Consider the following 21019-nt stretch of genomic DNA (forward strand, 5'->3'; position numbering starts at 1 on the left):
AAACAACGAAATCGACGTTTTTGTCAACACGGAGTCCTTGAATTTTTTTTAACGATTCGAACTTGCGACTAGCTTTCTAGAAATTGATCCATGTAAGTGGAGCGAAAACGAAGATTATTTGGCTGCTTTGAATTGTGTTAAAAATCTAAAGGTCGTCAATGACTGCTCAGAAAGAATGGTTAAGTTGGTGAAAGAATTTAGATGTAAATTCACTAGAGACGAAAATCAATTGCAATATACACTACAAATTGTAAATGATCATTGCAAAAAACATCCAAATGTATATAATTACATTACATATGTAATGTAATACAATAATAGAAATAAAAATCATAAAATTTTAACAATTTAAAATTATACATGAATATAAAATTTTTTAAATAAAATGAGAGTTGATCTTTTTCAACCTATCCTTCAGATTTCTTTTAATTGACAACGACTTCAACAGTTTTAATGTGTCAAAACAATTTTTTCACTTCAAATTCGTGTTCTCCGACCCCAAAAACCCTAATTACGTTGTAATGTCTAACATTGATTTTTCTACATAAAAAAGCTAGTTGTCAATTAATTGGCAGCGATTTTGACAGTTGTAACTTGTCAAAATAAGTTTTTAACTTAAAATTCGTGTTATCCGACCTCGAAAACCCTTATTAACGTTATTTGTAATGTCTACCATTGGTTTTTATACATAAAAACGCTAGTTGTCAATTGATTGACATCGATTTTGACAGTTACAATGTGCTAAAATGAGTTTTTTTACTTAAAATTCGTGTTCTCCGACCCCAAAAACCCTTATTGACAATTTTTGTAATGTTGAGCATTGATTTTTTTTCATAAAAACGCTAGTTGTCAATTGATTGACAGCAATTTTGACAGTTGTGATGTGTCAAAATAAGTTTCTGACTTCAAATTCGTGTTCTCCGACCCTAAAAACACTTATATACGTTATTTTTGAAGTTTTGTGATGAAACATGCAAGCGCTATATCGTAACGACTTGAAAATCACCTAAAACCCATGTTAAATCCCCTTTAAAATTCAAGTGGAGTGGTGGATGACTTTTTTCGAACGGAAAGGGTTCATCAACGCGTTAAAAACTTTGTTTTTGAGAGTACTTTTAAATCAGGGGGTGCACGTTTTTCGACAAACATTTTGCCCTATTTGGACCACTCTAATGTGGATAATATACCTAGATAAGCAAGTCACTAGCAAACAATTATCCAAAAGAAGTTATGGTTGGTAAAATATTCAACATATAATGCATAATAATTTTGCATTAATAATAAAATATGTGGCAGGTTTTGTCGATAAAATAAAAATCAATCTTGTATTCAGTATTATTTTTAAACAAGACCAAAATGATATAACTAATTGAATGCGTATGAAGATTTAATTAAATTTGCCGATACTAGATTTTAAAAAGTATTAGAAAGCCTGGATTCTGTCTAATGTTACAAAACTAAGTATGATTAGATCAGATAAATATATTAAAAAAGTAGAATTTAAAAAAATTTAAATTTTAACCTACCATTTGATTCGAATTTTAGTATTTTTAAATTAAAAGGACTGGCATATGATTTATGATTATCGTTTGAAATTTTATCAAGAAAATTCGTTTTTTGGAAACTTTTCAAGTATACATGTTCGGTATAGTTCAAAATATGAAACGAGAAATTCTCCAGTAGGAATTTTTTTTTGCCTTTAAACATGAGATTGTTTTCAATAAAGTACTATATCTGAAGCAACAACTGTTTTAAAACGATGTTAAATTATTATAAAATGGAACTCAACGTTTACCACAAAACATTAAGAAATTTAGATTAATTTAAATTTAAATATTAAACAGATAAAATATTCATTTAAATTATAACATTTTTTCATTTAATTCATTTTATTTTTGGTAAAAAGAAGGAAATTAACTTAAATACGAATGTATTTCTACGTAAAAATAAAATTAGTATAAGAGTATTCCTATTGTTTGAAAATTACGTTTTCATTTAAATCTCGTAAAAAAATTTACAGAATTCATGATATATTTTTCTCTGAAAATCATATATATGTAATTATTGTAGACATTGTAATATATGTATAAAGAATTACTGTTGAAAGAAAAGTTACTAAATAGAATAAACAAGGCTTTCTACTTTTTTCGTTTTTTGAACGGGATGTTTGAATGAGAAATAAAGGAAGCAGAATTCAACTTCAATGCAAAACAAGATGGGAAAAGACAATCATACAAGCGTTAACAGCAGGCATCAACATAGATGAAAGTAGGAATATTATTAGCAATAACAATGAAAAAATAATAATAATAAAAACTTTTTGTAGCTCTTTGAAAATGAGTTGTACAAAGAAACGTTATGTTGGACTCCTCTTAATTAAATAATACAGCGATATATAATATAAAATGAACAACGTAACGATAAAATATTTTCTTATTTTCACCAGTTTTCATTAAACTTTCCAACAGTTTCTTTTTTCAGATTTTTAGAAATTCTAGAGTAATCCTTGAGTATAAGCTTAATCAAAAAGTACTCCAAGTAATTATTACCGTAGTAAGTGGTTTTACATAACTCAACGTTTTTTTTGTTTTTTCGTTCTAACGGAGATAAAATAACGAAGATATATTTAAGCTCTTCCCTCAGTTTATGGCTTGGTCGCAATTCTGTTGTAAAATAAAACGCAAAAGCAAATTAACTACTTTAAATTATGAATTAGCTAAAATGAAGTGAGTGACAGTGAACTACGTGACATTGGTTGAGACCTGGCTTTCTTAAACTAGGGGTAAGCAACCAAAAACACACTGGGAAATAATTTTATGTATAAGATATCTGATAGCATGCAGTAATTTAACGATATCAAACAATAAAGCACTGTAAAAAAAAACAAATGACTAAAGGAATACGCTGAAAAAAAATAGTATTTAGTGGAAAATTCTAATATAAAAATCTCTTATTAACTTTTGTAGTTATGACAACACATCTTTATTAAAAATGCTAACCAGAAACCAAGCACACAGGTGTTTCCTAGTTGGCATTTTTTAAAAAAATTAACACATTTTAAAGCTTAATAACACTGTAATAAATTTATTTAACCTTTTTACGCATATAATGTTTGGAAAATTCTTCGGCAAGTTTTAATACACGCTACGCCTTTTTGTTTTTGCTAAGAATAATTTACATTTTCAAATCAATTGCAATTAGCCAGAGATCTTTTGAAACAATACAACAAATTATGAAAATTTATTTTATTTAATATTTTAGAAGATTAGATCAAATAACATCAGTAATCTTAGATATTTTTGAAAAGTAGAAAAACTTATTCACTAATCAACGATTCAATCTCTATGTCAGTCAGATGCCGCATTAAAAAATACATTTTTAAATAAGCGATGTTTTTATTTAATATTTTAAGTAATATAGTAGTTGTTTTCATAAGAAAATAGAAAATTACCATCCTTAAGAAACTTGAATTAACAAATTCCACTCTAAGCCAAGGAGTAAAAACTAAGATTTTATCACATTTATGAAAAGTTCCAATAAAGAGTAGAGAAAAAAAAAATATATCATGTTTACAATGAAGTTGCAACAATTTTAAATTCTGTTTCGTAAAAATACTACTGGTAGATCCATATTTTTGGGTGATATTGGGTAGCTCAAAAGAACCCTGGTAAACATAAAAAATCTCATAAAGAATATGTTCAACAATTTCACGTAAATTAATTTTGGTATACAGTTGGAAGTTAGAATATAGTAATTGTTTCTCTGAAGATTACTATTCCTTTCAAGTTTATAAAATATAACACATAAATAACTGATTAAGTTTATAAATTTTCGAGTATATAAATAAAAAAATATAATATATATACTTGTATAAATGACTTTTAATGAGAAGCATTTTAATGCTTTTTATTTTTATAAATGCGTACCCACTGATGTGGAAGTTTATCGCAGAATAATGGATTTTATTAAACATTTACGAGTAAAACCATAAAACCAGCCTTGTTTTATGGTTCTCCAAGAAAATTCATTAACATCATATAGAAAAAATGAAATCTCTAAAAACACAGCATTTAAAAAATAGAGAAGGATTAGAGAAAGTATTAGGAAAAATTTTACATTGCCGTTCGTATAACAACCAGCAATAAATTTTTTTTTAAAAAATCACTTTTTTACGTAGCTACATCAGAAAATCAGAAAGTTTTGCTTTCATCTTCAGAAACGCCAACGATAAACAAAGAGGCAACGATAAACCTAAATGATTATGGAATTTATTAATTTTTTTACATTACTATTTATTTTTTTGGGGGGGAGGATTAATTCAACTTATAAGCTTGAAGCTATTGTAGGTAGCTCATGAAAAATGCCATGCCTGACCGGGATTCGAACACGGAATTTCCGGTTGAAGGCCGAAACGCTACCACTCCCTAATGGAATTTTCTTGTAAATATAGCAATTGTAATTGAGCATAAGTAGGAAGAACTCAAAAAAAAGAATTGTGAAAATCTTTTATTTAAAAAATAATATAATCTTTATTTTTTAGAATAAAACAGTATTTGGCTTAATAAAAATGTAGATAACCAGAAAAATCACGTTTAGCCCAGGATTGCGTTAAAACTAGCTTCAAGATTCGTTCGTTAAAAACTATGTTTAAAAAAAAGTGTGCGCAATATTCTTGAACAAGTTAGGAAACTTACTTTTTCAACCGTGAAACTTCATTTTGAACGATAGTGATCTAATGGATGAAACCAGGTTTGAATTTAAAATTTGTTAAAACATTTTTTTGGTGAAGTTTTCTATAATAAGAATATTAAACTTTTCACCCTCCTTAAAATTGTATTGATAGACAGAAATACATTTTTTTTAGTTTCGTGCTTTTTTATATTTAGCGAGAAAATTTTTTGTCTAAACAATGAATAGAAGAGTCGTGCACTTATACACGATGAGCTATGTGATTTTTAGGTTAAAATGGCTTAGGTGCTTTGAAAAATAAAATTTATTTTTTATTGGTATTGACTAGAACGACAAGAGTTGTTTGCGTTTTACTTTCATTTTTTTTCTTATTCTAAAATACCGATATTCTTATTCTAAATACCAAATACTGGTAAGTGTTTGTAATGATTTTTAAATGCTGTTTAGTTGTCAATTAATACTCTTCGTCATCAGTTTACATGTAACTTTTTTACAATGAAGAATATCTTTTAAAATCGAAATGATCATTTAATTTAAATTCAATAACATTTTCTGTTAGCGGTTTCATGAAGACTAATCTTGTTTCATAATAATTTTTATTACTTAACACTACATAAAATATTCATAATCTTTAAAAAAATTGATGATTTCAATAAAGATCGGAAAGCTTTCTGTTATTCATTTTTTTCATTTTTATAATTGATTAAATTAAATATTGCCACTCCTATGAACTACATATCTTCCATATTTGAAAATTCAGGGAAAATATATAATGATATTTTATAATAACAATTAACATAATAAAAGTATCAAATAAGTTCGTTCGTTATCTCTAATTTAAAAGTAATTTTCGAACCATCATAGTAATTATTGTACATGTCTGAAATAATAGATCTTTCCGTGTTTTATTTAACTTTTTAATAATTAAACAATTAAGTGTATAGCGTTAAATTGCGATTTATCTTAGTTTGTTCTGCAACGTACAGTTGATCTTAATGTTTTCAGCGAGTCGTTAAAATTTAAAGTAGATAGTGCGTAATATAGCTCACCTACTACAGTTAAGTAAACGGGATGTCCAATTGGTGGCGTAGTACTTATTTGACATTCGTATATTCCACTATCCTTTCGCTGTGGATACCTAATTCGTAGCGTCCAATCCTCAGTATGAGGTGAATGAACTGCTTCGAACCTCTGATCGCTTGTATACGTATATCTTCCTACTGTTAAAAGATGGATGTCTCTATGACGAACCCACGATACCTGTAATTCAGAAATATTTTATTTTTAAAGTTTCTGTTAAAATTAGTGATAAAAGAATAACAAAAGTAATAAAAATGTTATAAGTAAATTGATAAAAACGCATGGGTGTCAGAAAATTATAAAAACATAATATTAGGACATATGTTTATATGATATCGAAAAATATTTACATTTATCATTCTAAGCGATTTAATTTTATTAAAATAATTTCCAGTACTTTGTTTAAGGCTGAAAATTTTAAAAACAAATTTTCACAATACACAGTCAAAAGCAGGAAATTTTAATGCTTTATTAAGCACAGATACTTAGAAATATGTGAAAAATTTAACAAAAATTTTACACAAAGGTTTGGGTACCGTATGGAAATTTATCATAAACTTTAAAAATCCATAAAATTAAATTTTAAGAAAATATTTTTTGAAGTTATGTATCAGTATTATGTCATCTATAAAAAAAGTAGTGTTGTCAAAATATCCATGTTATTTTTAATAAAAATATCTATTGTAATTTTTGTAGCCCTAAATCTTTGCTCTTATTGATATTTCTGATCAAATGGTTACGGAATTATAAATGTACAATGTGGTATAGTCTAATTAGTATCATTATATAATTCAACATTTTTTATTATATTCTCAACAAAAAAACCTCGGAAAAATAATTCAGTAATTACCACTTCTTTTTAAAATATAAAAGAACCACACAGAGGAATAACCAGTATACTAAAATGCTGTCGGTGAATCCTATCAATCATTCATATCTAGGACGTAGGTTGAGAATTTTTCATCTGTCATGTTATTCGCCTGTGGTTTTATTGGCTCTGATGGACACAATCCATCACATTTCCCATAGGCATTTCAAAGCTACTTGGGTACCACTGTGGTGCTCTACCGCAAAATTCCCTGTTTAATTTTCGAATTCCCTACAAATAATTTATAAATTACATTAAAAGTCATAATTTTAAAACATTTGTCAATTGTAGGATTCCTACAAAATTCTTATAATATAACGTGTCAAAGTTTTCGTTAACGAAAAGATTTTGTGAATAATTAATCTATTTCTTTAATATATCATTTATAATAGTACAAAAAATATGGCTTTGATATTACCTTATTAGAAAGTACTTAGTAAAACCTTAGTTTAGTAGATCTAGTTAACTAAGTATTAATAGGTATTTTATAAAAATATCTACTACACTATAATATATTTTTTTTTTTTTTTGTCTTCAGTCATTTGACTGGTTTGATGCAGCTCTCCAAGATTCCCTATCTACTGCTAGTCGTTTCATTTCAGTATACCTTCTACATCCTACATCCCCAACAATTTGTTTTACATACTCCAAACGTGGCCTGCCTACACAATTTTTCCCTTCTACCTGTCCTTCCAATATTAAAGCGACTATTCCAGGATGCCTTAGTATGTGGCCTATAAGTCTGTCTCTTCTTTTAACTATATTTTTCCAAATGCTTCTTTCTTCATCTATTTGCCGCAATACCTCTTCATTTGTCACTTTATCCACCCGTCTGATTTTTAACATTCTCCTATAGCACCACATTTCAAAAGCTTCTAATCTTTTCTTCTCAGATACTCCGATCGTCCAAGTTTCACTTCCATATAAAGCGACACTCCAAACATACACTTTCAAAAATCTTTTCCTGACATTTAAATTAATTTTTGATGTAAACAAATTATATTTCTTACTGAAGGCTCGTTTAGCTTGTGCTATTCGGCATTTTATATCGCTCCTGCTTCGTCCATCTTTTAGTTATTTTACTTCCCAAATAACAAAATTCTTCTACCTCCATAATCTTTTCTCCTCCTATTTTCACCTTCAGCGGTCCATCTTTGTTATTTCTACTACATTTCATTACTTTTTTTTTGTTCTTGTTACACTATAATATATATATTAACATAAATTTACTATACGTTATCAGATGGATGTCAGCTTGGGAATGTTTTTACAGTAGTTAAAATAAATATACGATTATTTAATTTAATGTAGTATAAACCAAGGATTGCATCTCAATGAGAACAAGAAATAAATAATGAAACGAAAAAGTAACGTATTTTGAAATTACAGAAAACTAGGTGTCTTGCGACTCATTGTAGAAAATATCACAATTCAACTGACTGGAGAGAAATTAGCTTAAAATAACTTAAAATCTACCGTGCTAAAAAACAAAAATTTTAATTTATTAAATAAAGAATTAAATTTTATAGGTCACTTTGATAATGGTTAACTTTTTAATCTTCAGTCATTTCTTAGTATTCTGAAGTTTTTTTTGGTATGGATGTATAAAATAATAAGTCAAATGGAAATAAGTGAAGTTATGTTCCTAATCGGATGTAAGTTGGTATAATAAATTTTTGGATTCTGATAGTTGATCGTATCAAATTTTTAATGAGATATGAAAATTAGCCTAATCTAGGCCTATTTAGAGCGTTGTGAAGTTTATATATATTTATAAATTTATAATTTTGAATAAAACCCACTATAGTTATTATATAAGCAAGCAGAAAATAGGTAAGAAAATCAGTATCGATCAAAAAATTTTTATGAGTTCATTAAACTACCTTATAATATTTATAAAAAATAATAAGTAAAAGTTTATGAATAAAACCTGTTATATCATCATTTAATATAAACTCAAATTCTTCAGTATGAGAGTTACATCTTATTTCAAACTTTGAACTCCGTACAAAAGTAACTTCAAAATGTATCAAAATAATGTTACATCAAAGGATAGATATAGTACAAATACTAGCCGGAAAGAGATATTCTGTTGCTAAGTTTGTGAGATAGTACACATCAAATTTATGTTCATTTCTTTTCCTAAAAATGCACTATTCAATTTATGTTGAATTATAAGATTTTACGATAGTGCATGAATACTGAATGTAATAATAGAGAAAAAAATGTACACTATACTTGTAACATATCTCCAATAACCTAGTCCTGAAACGTATTTGTCAGCAGATTGATGACTTCGCTATCTGTTGATATATATATGAAATGGAGATCTAATCATTATATATATTATTATGTTTGGAGTGTCGCTTTATATGGAAGTGAAACTTGGACAATCGGAGTATCTGAGAAGAAAAGATTAGAAGCTTTTGAAATGTGGTGCTATAGGAGAATGTTAAAAACCAGATGGGTGGATAAAGTGACAAATGAAGAGGTATTGCGGCAAATAGATGAAGAAAGAAGTATTTGGAAAAATATAGTTAAAAGAAGAGACAGACTTATAGGCCACATACTAAGGCATCCTGGAATAGTCGCTTTAATATTGGAAGGACAGGTAGAAGGGAAAAATTGTGTAGGCAGGCCACGTTTGGAATATGTAAAACAAATTGTTAGGGATGTAGGATTTAGAGGGTATACTGAAATGAAACGACTAGCCCTAGATAGGGAATCTTGGAGAGCTGCATCAAACCAGTCATGTGACTGGTATTATATATATTATAATTATATATATATATATTATATGTATTAGGAAATCTAATATGAACCATAAAACTCTTCCTGAAACTATCTTGCCATTGTCAAGCATACTAAATATCCATTGTATGCCAACTAGGGAATATGGTAAGTAAAGCTGGTTCTCCGTTGCCTTCTCATTTAAATGAATATGTTGTGCAAATTACAGGTAACTGGAATTGATTGTTATTCAATCATTTAAGGAAAATATTTATTCTATTATTTACATTAGTGACAACATGTTCTTCATAAAATAAAGAACATGATTATTCTCAGAGAAAACAACTTCATTACCGCCGTTATACTGCAAATGGCTCAAAATGTGCCAGTTATATAAAATAATAGGACAGATAGTGTAGAGTAAAAATCATTTTTTATAAAGATATAAATATAATTAATTCTTTCTATTTATTAATAAAATAAATTATTAAATAACTGATGAAATAGCTAAGGAACAGTGATTACGTTTTATGATATGCGTTTAACGTTATTCAATACCTTTAACGTTTGCTTATCCATTTAGAAAAGACTACGTCCAACATAAGTAGTTTGAATGAATATTACATAAAATGTTTCCCATCAAATAAACAATATCCCTTTTAACGCTCAATAAAAAAGAAGCTCAGCCATTCTTCCTTCTATGTTTTCTCTTGTTTGCTGCCCTTTTAAAATCTTTTTCTTCTCGAGATCTCAAATAACCTACTAACAATTTTGGGAAAGCAATCTTTTAAAACCGAAGAGGTTTTTTTTTCGGTTTTGTGTAAGTATTAAAACGTTTGCACTTTATTTCACGTTGAATGCCGTCCCTTATTTCTTTAAACATAAGGTAAATAAATATAAACGTTTTTAAAAATATAAAGATGGATAGAAAAAAATTAAAGGGGAAAGGGATGATTAATTGTTTTATATAAACGGAGGGAGGGAAATCTCAAAGCCATCTCAGTATTTTTCAACAGACTGAAAAAACAGACAGTTGCCTTTCAGTATGTTGAGATATTGTTATTTATGGTTAATTATTCTGTTACTTAAAAAAAAAATAAATTATCTATATTTAACACAAATTACTAAAATGAATAGAGTGTAATGTTTTAATAGAAAAAATTATCATTAAGAAAAATATTACATTACATATATATATATATATATATATATATACGGAAATTTATTGTTTTCAAGGAGTACACAAATCATTTATTCATATTTATTGAGAAATCGTAACATATATTTTTTTATTAATATCATCGTACCGGACAAGGAAATATGCAACCAGGCTCTTTGTGATTAAACTACAGCTAGTTATAGCTAATATTAAATAAAATTTAAAATAATCATGTTACATTTGTTTGACGTTTTTACGTGGTTATGGTATTCGTAGATAAAAAGTTGTAAAGCATATTTGCTGAATGTAAAATTTATTATTTACTTTGTTTAAAAATTGATTTTTAGAAAACCAAGTACTAACAAATTTTAATTTAAACAAAAATTACACTGATTAACGGTGATTTTGTTAAATGCAAGTGAATTACTGATTCTTGTATTTTACATGCCGATTTCAAACATGAAATCAGAATTCCGGCTCAGTTTTTTTGTAAATACTATTCGTATTTTTAGGTAGTATCATGCATAAACTCGATAAGCATAGCACTTTGTGAACGTATTTTATTATAAAGGGTCATTCACGGGAACCGGATGTTTTGAAGTGGGTTGGACTCGGGCGTTCGTGATGGGAGGGGCACGGGACTGGTGTCTGACGTTTCCTTTGTTCATAGCATTTACATTTTACTCGTTGAGATGGAGCCGTGGACGCTAGACTAACGCCTGTACGCGTATGACAGTTTTGTGGGAAATGACGAATCCGTAACTGCTGTTCAGCGAGATTTCCACCATCAGTTTAATATCCATCGTAATGCAAGTGTCCCTTCTCGTAACAGAATATTGCGATTGGTAAACAACCTTCGAACAAGCGGTTCAATATTGAAGAAAAAACCACCGGGCCCCCGAGAAACTGCTAGCACTCCGGAGAACATCGAACGAGTAAGGGAAGCCATTGTCAGAAGCCCACGCCGCTCTATTCAGAGGGATTCAGCAGCGCTTCAAATGAACACAAATACGGTAAGACGAATTCTGCATACCATACAGACCTGCATTTCCATCCTTACAAGATAGCCGTCGTGCAGCAGTTAAACGAGCAAGATTTCACGCAACGATTACAATTTTATCTACAAATGCTTACCCTGTTTTTGAAGAAAATGAAAATTTGTTATTGTTAATGAGTGACGATGCAACAAACAGAATTGCCGGTATCGGGCAGAAAGAAACCAACATCAGCTTCACAAGAGACCACTTCATAGCCCAGTCCGTCTGTTGTGCAATAGAAAAGGTCGGTGTTATTGAACCATATTTTTTTAATGAAAATGACGCTGCCGTAACTCTAACAGCCGATCGTTACATTGCGATGTTGAATACGTTTTTCATCCTTGGGTTACGAAACCGGGGAATCGATTTTCAAAATGTGTTAATCCAGCAGGATGGAGCTACAGCGCACACAGCGAGAGCAACAATGGCTGTTCTCATTACTTGTATCCGGGACGGATCGTTTCCAGATTCGGCACATTCCTTGGCCCCCTCGGTCCCACGACTTGAGTACTTGTGATTTTTTTCAGTGGGGGTTTCTGAAATCGCGTGTGTACGGCAATAATCCGTGTACATTGGAGGACCTAAAGATAGCAATTCGTCATCACGTCACCCAGATTGATGTAGACATGCTGCAACGAATTGATGCCAGTTACCGTGAAAGGCTACAACAAAGTATTGCCCAAAATGGACATCACTTGCCGGACATAGCTTTTCGTTTATGAGTAAGTAAAAATGCTTTGATTTAACAAGTGTTTCAGTACCAATAAAACTTTTTTAAAGTAAATATTCAATTTTTTATGATTATTTTAAAAACATCCGGTTCCCGTGAATGATCCTGTATTATTTATCAACTAAATAGCTTTTGTTTATTTATTACAGTCCCCTTAATTGTTGTCATATTGATTTGTTAGATATCATCATCTTTATGATTTACACATTAATTAAAATGAATAACAACGTGATTCATTCTTCCTATTTTCATCTTACTATAAACATATCATTCACTCATTAGTTGTTTCTGACATTATATTTATTTGTTTATTAAATTAGTGTGTTTATAAAGTGTTTCTTTTAAAACAATATTAATTATTTTAATGTATTATCACTGCCTTGCAGTTGTATAAATCACCCAAACAATTTCTGCTACATCTGATTTGAAGTAACGTTGAAGTCTCAGAAAAGAAATATAACTACAGTCGTAAGAACTGTAATTTAGATGTAAAATTATCTGATCAGGACAAATTTTGGGTTCCTTATATTTGCTCTTCTTCTTATGTAACATTGTTGATCAGTTGACTAAATTAATCTCGCACATGCTTTTTGAAATTTCAATGTTCTGAAGAAAACCGAAGGATAACACCACAACCTGTTATTTTTCTGGTTATAATAAACAAATTTATTAAACTGAAAATTTGATTTTTTATTATGGTTATTTATGTTAAGTATTTTATTGGAATTATAAGATTATAAACCAATCCTCATACATAGATTACAAAAACATCCATATTTCTCATAATTATAATAAAGAAAATAAGAAACTGCAAAAGACTGGTAAACGTATTTTTATTTTCAGAGTTCTATAGACCATTAATTTTAGTAGGATTCTCATTTATTTAGTGATTTTTTTTTTAAATACTAAATTTTATGATTATTTTTTTCAGAAAATTAACTTTTGGAAAAAAATTTTGTATTCTGATCTAAGAGAAAAATATTAAGTTACCTATTATGAAATCCAAAGATAATCTCATTAATAATCATAACTTTATATCATTGTAAAAACACTGGTGCTTCGGTTTAAAGACTACTAAAATGAATAATTTTTGTTCCAAACACATGAATGTGGTTTTCTTCTTAAATTCATCTTATAAAAATTTATAGCGTTAATTTTATATTGGTTTGCAGTGATTCTATAAAAAATTAAAAAGATAGACAATAATTCTGATTTACCGCAGAAAAAAGTGAATTTTATAAATGACAAATCAATAAATTTGTTGAACAGAATCCAATCCTGTATAATAAAAACGTTGAATCTATCAGTAGTTAAAAAATCCTGCTCAGAAAAGTGAAATCTATTTTTCTCTTGACAGTTGTAAAATATTAATATAAGATTGTGAAGAAAAAAAACGCTAATTAACAGAGAATAATGTAAATATAATGTAATATTTTAAAAATATAACAGTAAAATTCAGAATCTGAGGATATTTGCTAAGGAAACAATAAAGTCCCTGAATAAGTATTCAAAAATAAATCTTGAAAATTTATGGGGAACCAGATATTCAAGAAAAAGATTACCAGTCACGTCTGAAAGATTGAAAAAAGGGTGGGATATGTGATGGTTAAGAATATAATTTATGAGTGGCATAGACTGTTAATTTTATTAAAAGCTATAACGATAACGAACTGACATTTAGAAAGGTTGGAAAGGGAGGGTATAAAGTATTAGTCATATCAGTCTCCAGAATAGAAATATAATTTAAATCAAATATTACAATTGTCTTACGGTTTGCGTTCTTTTGCCTACAATAAAAGAGAAATGTGAGAGAAATAGATAGGAGAAGGAATTAACTTTTTTTGAAATTAGTAAGCAATTTTTTCAGTTTTACGAATCCAGATGAATTTATTAGTAAGTAGATAATCATGTATTGTATACTGAATAAATGCATTTAATGCATCACTTAAGTTAAAAAAAAAATACAAATAGTACTTTGCTTGTATTAAGAGTAGTCTTTCATCATTTTGTATATTATCCTCAAATTATTTTAGTAACCTTATAATGGTTCTGATATTATTTGAAGAAAGAAAATCTGTGGTTGTTGATAAGTGATATTTAAGGCGCATTAATTCACTCGTCAGTAGTGACAAGAACCACACTGATAACATTTTCATAATAAACTAATAAATATGGTAATTATTTACAGTCTATTGCCCTAAGCAAGGATCGTCGATTAGATTTATTAGTGAATCTGTCAATGCCATTCAATTTTAACGCTGCTGTAATTTAAATGACGAAGTATTAATTACTTAATTTTTATTAAAATCAGCAGGTTTTTTTCTATTATTCAACATTTATTAAAAGCTCATACCCAGATTTTAAGTAAAACAACTGACTTCCACAACGGTCACCATTGTTATATTCCTATTAACTCTTTATTCATTATTCCTGACTATTCTAAATTTAGTTTAGCCGAGAGCTAATCTTTAATTTATGGGTGTAAAACACTAAAAACACTTTCATTTTTTGTTACTGCCATTGTCTGTAACTGGTATGCTTGCTTTGGCCTTATATGTAAGAATATAATATTTTGTTCTGATAAGTACAGAAATCTGAATTTGATTCTCGACAAATTATCATAGATTTTTAAGGGCAATTTTTTCAATTACACACTCATTTTCAATTATTTTGACGACATATTATTAATATATATTTAATTCTGCTTTACTCAATAATGTTTATAGTTAAAAAGTTTATTATTTGAAAAAACAATTTACAGTTAAATATGAGAACTGAGAGTGCCTCTATGTAATATCTGTTATCAAGCATAATTTATTAATACTGTTTAATGACATGCTAGAGTCGAAATATATTATACTACTATGAATTTTGGTATTTTCCACTTTTTATTATTTCTTTGTTTAAATAGATAACGAAAAATCCTTGATATCGTATCATTAAATTCAGTGGCTGGGGTAGTAATAGTTGTGCAACATTGAACAGCAGATCTGTCAAATAGTGACTATGATAACTTATAAATTTTACATGCGAATGTTAGATATACTAAATAATAGAAATTTTCATTATCTAGTGATTTATTTTAATAATATACAGATGGATTAAAATTTGATAATTCTTATATAAATAAGGCTTGAGGAGCCTGGAATGATGGTTAAGGATTATAATATTTAAAAATTAATTAAATACCCGGTCACAGTAGTGCGTCAGAAGGGCAGATTTCAAATTTTTGTTAAGAAATAAAAGATGATAAACAGTAATGATTTTTGAAAGTAATATTTTGTTCGGTGTTATAGCTAGCTTACTATGTTTATATATATATCTTTTTTTGTACTTCATTTTTAGTATTATTAGTTCTTTTGTTATAATACGAGGTACAAAGAAGGTGGATCTTCTTCCTCGTTTTCAGATAGTTGTTGACTTCTGACTGAATCAATTACTTAACAATGCTACTACCCAACAGTGACGATGAACTTAAAAATGTTGGTAATCAGTTGCTAAATGGACTGGCGGCAGAAGAATACGATGAAGATATATTGAAGCTGGTGTATCGCTACGAATAATGTCTTAATTCATTTGGCGGTTACATAGAGAAGTAGTATAAGGTATGTAGTTTAAGAGAAATAAAATATACATATAATGTTTTCAAAATAGTTTTCTTTACAATGAAATGGTCTTTACTTTACAAATAACTTATCATAAACTCGGTAAGCGTATAGAAATATAGAAAACAGTGAGTCAGTTATCTTAATAGCCGTCAAAATTCATCATTACTAAGGATTTACTAAAAAAAAATTTGGCTCATCTGTCTTTATCTTAAATGATATATGAAGCAATAATCCTACCAAAGTCATTGGAAACAGCCTTTAGAGTACTGATTATAAAAAAGTAAATAGTAATATTAATACTAAGGAACTATAAATTCAATAAATAAGATAATAACAGTAACACAAGTTCGGACGACTTGTTTAAAATAATAAATAAAATTGGAAAAAATACTAATCAAAGATTTACTAAGAGCCCTTGATGAAAATAAAATATTAATTAAATAATTACCTAAGTTTAAAGTAAAATAAGAATAACAATAATTATAAATCCGTGAATATTATAACATGTAGTAAAATTAAACATCGAGAGAGATATATTGAGTAAAGTAAACGATACAACCGCGTAGTTATCGATAATATTATGAAAATTAACGTTTATATTTATAAAATTAAATTTATGTAGTACTGATAAAGCAATGAAAATAATTTTGAAAGAATTTTAAATTGACATGTATAACAAATAATCATTAAAAGAATCCGTCAGGAATTTTTTTTTTCTAATTGTGAGTGTAGGATCCAAGCTAAAATTAAAATTATTGTAAGCGATTATAAAAACCCTTTTACTAGAGTTAACCCTAATTTGGCAAGAACGGTTAAGTGTGGATTGTACTGCTGTTGCTATCGATAAGTTCGTATTCCAATCTTTCTTCTGTGTAATTAAAAGGTGTAATTCTCGGCAATACACTAGGCTCCATTTTATTTATTATTTGTAAAAAAAATGATTAAAATAAAATTTATTTTATTTGCTGGTGAAGAAGCGTTTTTTTGAAGGCACGAAGTAAAATTCCGGGTACACCAGGTACATGACATGCAGGCCAATACATACTACATAAGTACATGACACTTTGATCGTCCCACGAAAACATGAATGACTTGTTCTGATTGTACGATCAAAGTGAATTCCAACTCTCAGTATCTTCGGAACAAGTTCATGCTATAATAACAATATATCTTGGTCATATTTTATACGTGCGACTTTACAGATGATAACTGATTCATCCATTGTCAAACAAGTGGATGAATACTACGGAGCTATACAAGAAAAAGACTACATTAGATCAAACTTTTTAAATTTAACATGTTTTTTGCTGTAATTGATTATTTACAGTCGGTTTGCCTTATAGAAATCATAAGTTTTTCTTGCGTTAAATATTATGTGAAAGAGAATCATTCAGTGATACTCCGCAAAAATAAATATGTAATAAGCAATACATAAATAACTAATAATTTGTTTTCAAAAAAAAAAAAAGGTTAAGTCTAGGAGTAATCAACAAATAATCGAAATAAATAAATAACAATAATATTATAATAACTGTAACAATAATGAATACATAACTAGTCACAAATATATTACCATTAATTAATCTAATATAACCTGTTCGAAACGCATATGATCTTCCTGAATTGCTGGTTAGAAGATCTGCATTTAGAGAAGAACTGCGATATCTTTGCAATAAATTTAAGTAGAGTACCCCGGGTAGCTAGGGTACCGCCGCGATAATTAGATTAGCCAGAGGTAGGCGCATTGGCATCGCGCCTCGGTAAGTTAAGCGTGTATTGTGAATTATGCAAAGAATAAACTGTCGGTAGGAAGGCGACTGCACTGCCGAGGGCATAGTTAGCCATGCAGCCGTGAGGTCGTAGCGCCGTTTTGACAAGGGCGGTTAATAAATGAGTAATAATATAGCGGTCGGCGGGTAACAAAATGGGTATCCATGCAGCCGTGGGGTGTAGCGCCATCTCGACAATGGTTGTTTTATTTCACGTGGTACTCGTAAATGTCACGTTGAACTCTGCGATGAAGCAGAGTGGGAGTCGGCGGTCTGTCCACCTCTTCCTGGTAGACCAGACCGCAGTCCGTAGTTGTAATCTAATTGAAGGTTTAGATCAGAGAGATGAGAAAATTAAGGGAAATAGGAATAAATTCCAGTGTTGAGATCAACATTGCTGGTGGTATGCATTATATTTACCAAATATACTCGTACGATACATTTACAGTCACAAGTAGCATATTTAAATGTAGAACTAGGCGCGGGGTTCGTGCTTGCGCAAACTCGGTTAGCTGGTTCAGAGGGAAATGATGTAGGACAATCAAGATGTCCGGAAGAGACCTGCAGAGAAGGCAAAAGCTGAGTTAAAAATCACTGATGTAAATGTCTACAGTAGCATTTGTATCGGTGCCATCCCAGCCGAGGCCTGGTTTACTACAGTGAGATGTAATTAGTTAGAGGGTCTGAAGACGACTTCAGTTAAATCCCATCAGGTCTAGGAACGAGGTGGGTGGTGTGACGACCGGAATGGCCACAAGATTGGCATCTTCCCTTACGGGGGTTGGGATGATTGATTAGCCTTCACGAAGGTAACATCTATCACTGAAATGGATCCTCTACGCTCAAATGTCGCCACTTGCCCATTCAAGCAGATCATTTCTACAGAATTTATCCGGTCACTGAAGTACTGCGACTCCCTTATGTTCCTTACCTCTCCAGAAATTTCCTGAGACTTGGTGTTCAAGTCACCCGCGATTAGTAAATCTCTGCCACGTAACCATTCGATCTGTCGGCAAAGATCATCCAGGAACGACACAAAATCATCAATGCTCGAACTGGGGGAGTGGTAGCATGAGAACATTACCGTTTAATTCAAGGCCACCCACACAAAGCCGTTCCCTGATCCGCTGTCCAGGACCCGATCGCCAGGACCTGTTGCCGATCCTGTAGCCAGTGTGTGACTAAGGTTATCGCAATTTAGTCTCGGATATGAGAATGACATCTGCTTTCTCACTGATGGCCGTTTCACAACAAAGGTCCACGGCTCGTCTACTGCGAATGGCGTTCAGTTGCAAAACCTTCATTGCAGTAGTACACATCTCTCCGTCTTGTGGCTCTCCTTATCGTAAATTACGTATGTCGCTCACTCATTGCAATCTGACCGCTGATGTCCGGGCTTCCCACAATTAAAACACAGCCGCGATCTGACTGTCCTCATGCATTTCGCTAACACACGTCCTACGGGGCATCATTTGAAATATTTCTCTTCCTGCTCCTGGATTCCTGTCCAACAGTGGACCCATCCTAGTTTAGCTCTGTGTTATGTTAGGCATTTTGCTGTTCGATAGATGAGAATGGCTGTTACTTTTTTTTTTTCACCGTAGTCGCAACGAATGGAACCTGAAAAGCATCGGTTGTTCCGATCACGTTGCTACTGCGCTGTGTATCTCCGGCTTGGACGTGTCGGCATCAATGTCTTTGATATGCACGACAGTCCGCCTATTTCTCCGAGATTTAACTGCAATCTGTAGTATTTGTGCTCGAACTCCCAGGGCCGCCGTCAGTTCTTCTGCTTTACCAGATCCTTTAACGTGCATACATAACTCTTCAGAAGACCCATTACGCAAGTACAGTACCTCACTTGCCTTTTCTTGAGTGCCATCAGGAGGTCCGCATAAGACCTCCCTGTTACCCGTATCCTAACAACTGCGCTGTCATGGACAGCCGAGGTGGCCCTTAAAGTTTCTGGTGTTTGTCCGCATGTAGGTTTTACGGGGATGTACACTCTTACCGTCTTCTCTCGACTATGACAGACATAGAACCATAAGATCAAGTATTCTGTCCAAAGTTGCCATAAAACAATATGAAGACTGGCAAAGATAGCTCCATGCTTATCGCCCGTATGGCAATCAGTAGTATAGACAACACAGCTCTTCACCCCCTGCCGACTCTTAGCAAACGGTAAACTTGCTCCGTCGTGACAAGGAGACATCCCAGCCCGTTATAGAGGACTCAACCTTTAAAATATCCCCTGTCTTACTTCCTTAAAGCGTGGGAATGTGCCTGCTGAGCGTAGATCATCATCCAAGTCGTGAAAATAACTGTTTTTCCTTCACTCCCGGTAAATTCCCAAAGTTGGACGACACTCCGGACTACCGATACAGTTCATTTCCTGGTCGCTAGCATCACTAGGTCTTTGTCACTCAACCTTTCCTTAAGTACACGCTTGAAGTCGCGACGTGGTCTCCTTTGATCTCCGACTGCCATCAATTCAGTCGTAGAGCTCTCTGTCTCTGTAGCCTGCGTCGCCTGTTCTGGTTGCGTCCTAGTCTCCGATGGTTCTTCCCAAAAACTTTTCAGGGTCTCCATCCGTCTTCTAGTCGCAACAAATCGATTGGTACATTCTTTTATAACAATTTTAGTATTGCAACTCTCCGAGACCAGGTTGTGCAAGACCTCAACCTCCATAAGCAGACTTTTCAGCTCATCGAAAAATTCCTCTTCCTTTGCTCGCTTTTTCTCAGTCCACCCGCTGCTCAAACAGCAGCGTTTACGCTGCCATAAGTTGACAACATCCAACATCATTTGAATATTTTCCAAGGCCAAAGCTGGTTTGCCGTCAACCCCGCCTTTTAAAACAAAATTCGAAAATGTATTCCATAATGCGAAAATTGATACACGAAATGTACTACCATAAAATGTGGAAATGGATTTCTGTTTTAAGCAGAAATGATTCGAAGTAATTTCAAAAAAAAAATGTTCATAATTTGCTGCACTACACATATGTCTTGATTTATTTCAATACATAGCATGAGGAGGAATGAGGAAGACTGTCGTCGAGCCTTAAAGAGTTACTCAGAAAATATTGAAAGCTGTATTTCCAATTGTTGCAAAAGGTTGTAATTGTTTGCCAACAAAAATGTATCTTCCATTGATCTACAACCTCAGTATTCCACTAGAATATGGAGGTAAAAACACATAATTGTATGGAATATAATTTCAGTAGTAAAAAATAATGATCTTGTATTATCGTATCGGTATAAAAATTTTCCATATGGTTTTAAAAATAACTTAATTAAATACGAATGTATACAAGCGGATTTGTTGAATCTTTCAGCTTGTCTGGAAG

The 21019-nt window shown here is 31.0% G+C and overlaps 1 protein-coding gene across 1 annotated transcript in view; it reads right to left on the bottom strand.

Moving 5' to 3' along the window:
* Positions 1-21019, bottom strand: part of LOC142317481 (zwei Ig domain protein zig-8-like) — a 214889-nt gene that overhangs the window by 94790 nt on the left and 99080 nt on the right. Inside the window, exon 3 of the mRNA XM_075354047.1 lies at positions 5739-5949. Coding sequence (XP_075210162.1) covers positions 5739-5949 — 211 coding nt within the window. The remainder of the gene's footprint in view (positions 1-5738; positions 5950-21019) is intronic.

Source organism: Lycorma delicatula, chromosome 1 (assembly GCF_047948215.1).
Source record: "Lycorma delicatula isolate Av1 chromosome 1, ASM4794821v1, whole genome shotgun sequence".
NCBI classification, from domain to species: Eukaryota; Metazoa; Arthropoda; class Insecta; order Hemiptera; family Fulgoridae; genus Lycorma; species Lycorma delicatula.